The sequence below is a fragment of the Austrofundulus limnaeus genome, unplaced genomic scaffold (assembly GCF_001266775.1).
Source record: "Austrofundulus limnaeus strain Quisiro unplaced genomic scaffold, Austrofundulus_limnaeus-1.0 Scaffold807, whole genome shotgun sequence".
NCBI lineage: Eukaryota > Metazoa > Chordata > Actinopteri > Cyprinodontiformes > Rivulidae > Austrofundulus > Austrofundulus limnaeus.
In genome coordinates, this window is record NW_013953209.1 from 51717 (window position 1) to 57024 (window position 5308).

At 36.3% G+C, this 5308-nt stretch overlaps 1 protein-coding gene across 2 annotated transcripts in view; it reads left to right on the plus strand.

Moving 5' to 3' along the window:
* Positions 1 to 5308, plus strand: part of sptb (spectrin, beta, erythrocytic) — a 106787-nt gene that overhangs the window by 34883 nt on the left and 66596 nt on the right. For both annotated transcript variants that reach the window (XM_014028788.1, XM_014028789.1), the window contains exons 3-4: positions 981 to 1132; positions 1257 to 1430. In XM_014028788.1, the coding sequence (XP_013884242.1) occupies positions 981 to 1132; positions 1257 to 1430 (326 nt within the window). The remainder of the gene's footprint in view (positions 1 to 980; positions 1133 to 1256; positions 1431 to 5308) is intronic.

A 5308-nucleotide genomic window follows, 5' to 3' on the forward strand; every position in this document is an offset into this window, starting at 1 on the left:
CTCGTACGCACAACTTAAGAACAAATCTGTGCGTACGAACGGTTCTTGCATGAGGCCCAATGTTTCTGTTTCTTGGAGGTTTTGAAGTGATGATTTTTATTTTATTTTAATTATGTATGTAATTTTTGCTTGTCACTGCTACCTTCAACAAATTAATTATTATTTGAACTCAATTTACCCAACCATCAGAAAACACAGGAACAAGTGATTTTAAAAACAGCCGTTTGATCCAGCTTTATTAATTTGTGTTTGCGATTGAGAAAAAATATTAAAGATGTTATTTAAAAATGCTTTTGGAAGTTATTGCGATACTGAGCTCAGATGTAAATTTAAAACCCTGGAAAAAGACATTTGAACGTCTGTTGGCTGCACGGAGACGCAGTTTTATGGTTTATTCACTTTTCATGTTAAATTAAAATATAAAAACTGACGGTTCATAAAATTTTCTCTGCACTTTAGCAAGCTGACGACATTTTTATATTTCTTTGGATTTTTATGGCTCTGTAGTAAAAACAACATACTGGACAAGTATAAATTAATATCTGCACAATGGTTTATCAAGAAGACAGCAGATTTTTATAGTATTTATGAGGATGTTTTGTTTGTTTTTCTAACATATGTTGTCCCATGATGGCTCATTAGATCAGTGGAGCCATAATATGATGGCTTCTGGTGCTGTCTTTGGTTGATTTTTTATTTTTATTTGTTTTTCTCTAACAAAGACTCAACTCTTCACTGAATGTCGGTTTAAGCAGTCATATTTTTTCCATCTCTGAAGCAGATATTGTCAGATGATCTCTAACCTAAACAGTAACTCCTGCCAGGTTCTTCCTTTCGCCCTCCAGACATCGAGTGGTTTGAAGCGCTTCTTGTGCAAAACTGTAAATTCCCTCTAGCTTCAGTGGTGCTGCTCTGAAGCAATGATTTCTCTAAATTATTCATAAAATTCATGTTCCGTTTTAACTGTGTGCCTTCATCAGACGAGCGCGAGGCGGTGCAGAAGAAGACCTTTACGAAATGGGTCAACTCGATCCTTTCCCGAGTCGGCTGTCGGATCTCTGATCTCTACCTGGACCTGCGCGATGGACGCATGCTCATCAAACTGCTGGAGGTGTTGTCAGGAGAACGTCTGGTATGCTTCTGAGATGTCCCAACTCGTTTTTTTGTTCTGTTTTATACTTCTTGGATCACTCTTCTTTTAAAGATTCTTGTCTTTTTGTGAGTTTTTTTGTTTTTCACTCTTGCTTCCTCTGTAGCCAAAACCCACTAAAGGCCGAATGCGTATCCACTGTTTGGAAAATGTGGACAAGGCCCTGCAGTTTCTCAAAGAGCAGAGGGTTCATCTGGAGAACATGGGCTCCCACGACATTGTTGACGGCAACCATCGCCTCATCCTCGGACTCATATGGACCATCATCCTGCGTTTCCAGGTAAAAGTCTGCGGACTTATATTTGTCTTTTTGCATCAGTGAAACAAAAAGCAGCAAAGCTCAGTTACATAAACTACTACTGTTAACTGTTGACCTACTTCATTCTAATGTGACCCATTTAAGTACACACAAGACAGTTAAATAACTATTTTATCAGTTTCTTACAGAGCTTTATGTCAAAGCGTTCAACATAACTTTAGATTTCCTGCCTCCCTCTCCTTTTTAAGCATTTCCAGGAAATTAAATTGTGGCGTTCTTTGAATGAATGCTGTTGCCTTACATGCTGAAGTTTTAACCAAACATGTTGCACATTCTGTTATCACTCAGAATATGTGTTGGGATGAATTTCAGCCATAACCACACCACCAAAGTTTATCTCAATGTTTGTAAAAATGACTGAGTGGGTTTTTGGCATTAGCTCAGGTTGATTAGCAGTGGCAGCCATCTTTAATCAGGTTGATTAAAATAAGTAACCAGTCATAGATGTGCTTATAGTGATTATAGTGATTATTAGTTTCAGTAAAATCCCTCCAGTGCTTCATGAGTTATTTTGCTGACAGAGTTGACTTCAGTATTTAATGGTAAGAGATCTTGTTTGATCAATTTGCACTTATTGTATGATTTGGACTTTCAGTTACTGCCACACCAAAATTAAGCTCATTAGCTCCTAGATGGACTAAGTTATGGCCATTTGTGTGGTTGCTGAAACACAAACTCCTTTTAATGCAATAAAAAACCTTTAATGCTATAATTAGGTTTGCTACAAAAAAATGAACAAAAGAGCAAAAGTCTTTTGTATGCTCTTACTGAAAATCTGCAATAGTGTTGAAAAATACTGTATACATGTTTTAACATAAAGGAGTCTTATTTGATAATAAACATGCATTTTTAGTGTTCTATACAATTTAAAAGTTAGTAATAAATATTATTTTGCATTTCAGCAAATAAGAAGGTTGCTTACTATTTTCATACTTGATCTTTAAATGTACAGTGTACTTCATAATTACAATTCCTTTTATGTCTCTTATATAATTAGATTTTTTGCTGCTCAGGCAGCTGAAACTCGAGAGATAAAGTGGTTAGCATTTGATTGAAAAGCTGCTGATTCAATCCCTAACCTCCTTGGTTTACATTTTGATCTGTCTTTGGGAACGGTAAGAAACATATGGTGCTAAGCTGTCCCTGACATCACGACTTCCCAGTACAAGAATTATTCATTATGGTGCATCATTTTCCCCCTTAGTCATAGATTTCCATGTCCCCACTAAGAATGTTCCATTATAGGAAACAATAACAGTTGTGAATTTGAGTTAATTTGGTTTAAGTTTAGGGGGACCACAGTGAGGTTATAATTCTCCGCAAATTTAAGTTTGCTATTTTCCTTAATGGTGGCAGACCAGTGGTGTATAGGAACCTCAGATAGCTGATAGCTGTTACCTCTCAACCAAAAGGTTGCCAGATTGAATCTAATATACTATCAGTATATTAGCTTTAGTTCCCCTAAAGCACTAATAGGGGAACTAAATTTACCGATTAGTGCTTTAGGGCTTTTGCTAATTTTGAAATTTATTAATGAATTAGCACTTGCTAAATTTATAGGCAAAATTTAGGAGCACTAACTGAGGTCTATAAATTTTATTGATTACGTTAATGTTAACAGCTGAGGGTGAAAGCTGTCACATTTTGTTCATATATGTGCACTCATCCACCAGGTGACAATATATTGACAATATATGAGCTCAAATACAGCTGTGGAAGGTCAATGATAAGTCTTAAGAGAGCAACATGTGACTCATGTTTTCTTCTCAACAGTGTTCATGGATTGACTGGGTTATTTTAGTGCTTTAGAATTAGCTTTTGCTAAATTTTTCAGTGTGTTAGTGCTTTAGATTTAGGGGACCTAAATATTTGAGTTAATGCTTTAGGGCTAGTGTAACTAATTTTTAGATTAGTGCTGCTCACCACTGTGTACTGTATTATGTATACTAGAAAAATGTTGACCATTTAATGTAAAATATGTCACTGATAATCTATTTGTTTTCTCCAGGCATAGCTGAAACATCTTTAGTTGAAGTCCTCATATTTCTAGATGGATTGAATATTGATATCCCCTTTCATGCCTAAATCTTAAACCCAAGTTCATCCTGTGTTGAGCATTAACAGAGTTGTAGCCATTTTGTTCAAACCTTACAAATGATATAATGGTGCAGTGTTGCGAGATCTAAAGTATGTTTTGTTAATGACTCTCAGTTATTAGCTTATTAAATTGTAGCTCAGTGCTAATCAAGTTATAACCAGTTTTGTGTTTTCTAAGCTGGAGGCTGCCTTTGGATCAGGTTGAGTCTAAAAATAATTAATTGTTGAGGCACGTCCAGCTTGATAACAGAACAAACACACCCAGTTGCTCATATTTTACCTTCAACATTCGTTAGGCCAGATACTTTAAATTTTAACATTTTTCAACCTGCAGCTTTGTTACAGTAAATGGGTTTTAGATTGTTCATTGTTTAGTTTCAGGCAGGTAACACTCAGGAACAGTTTAGACTTGCAGCTTTAGGGTGTTTTTGTTTTGTTCTTCCTTGAAACGGTGCCTTCAGGCTCCTGTGGTTATCATCTGCTGTTAGAAGCACATCAAACATGTCTGTTTGACTCTTGAAGAGGCCATATATTTATTTTTAATTTGACAGCACTAGGATATTTTTAGACATGACGGTTCAAACAATAAAGCCTGCTGCATTATTCAGTCTTCTCAAAACAGGAAAAAAGGAGAGAAGTTTGCTTGTCCTCTTTGCAGTCTGTATTAACCAAGGAGAACCAAAGCTGCTTAAATTTAGCTCCTTCTCTCTCAGGACTTGTCTTTCATATCACATCACTGCTCTAATTACTGTCCCACTGTGTGGAAAAAAACGAATTTCAGTCATTATCACCTATTTTTTTGTCACTTGGATTCATTATTGAGTTGTGTGACTAATACCATTAAATGATACATCACTTGAGATTACTGTTGTTTAACACAAATGGGAAACAATGAAATTAAAATGCCAAAATTTCCCATCTGAAGTGAGTTGATTCTGTTTTTTTATTAGTGTTGAGCATAAACATTGAAGCATCCATATCTTCCTGTAAAAACATTTGTCCTGTGAATTAAAACATGCGAAACGTACAGTTTAACAAACAGCCTGGGGGGGCGGCTGTGGTGTAGTCTTAGAACGGCAGATTTGGGACCAGAAAGTCACAGGTTCAACTCCCTGCCATGCCCACATGTCGTGGTGTCCTTGAGCAAGACACCCAACCCCCAACTGCTCCCCAGGCAGCTCACATAGCTGCTCGCTGCTCCACCTGGGTGTTTCTCACATGTGATGGGTCAAATGTAGAGCACAAATAAAGTACCTTTTAATCAGGAGAACAATGCTATGACTTCTGGTAGCAATATGTTACACAACACAGACAAAAACAGCAAAAAAAAGACATTGAAAGAAAAATATAATGGAGATCAATGGGATTTTGGCAAAACGCCGTTGCAAACCCAGCCCTCTTCAGAGACCTAAAGCTCAAACAGACTACTACATTAGGAACACCTTTCACATTTTAAGCAGGTCACATACAGGCCTTTACATGTCTGAATGAGCATTTTGACATTCTTCAAGTTTTTACACAGTCACTGTTTTTTTTAATTTAGTTGATTTCACTATAGGGTTCTTAACATTTTTGACCTCGGAGCCAAATTTGTTGAACATAAAGTGTCACGAGGCCCAGTCAGACATTACCAATGTATGGATGAAAATGATAATTATTCTAAATCTTGGTTTCATTTTTATTGTATTTACATCATAACTAAACTATCATAACTAACATAACTAAATTAAATACACTTACAG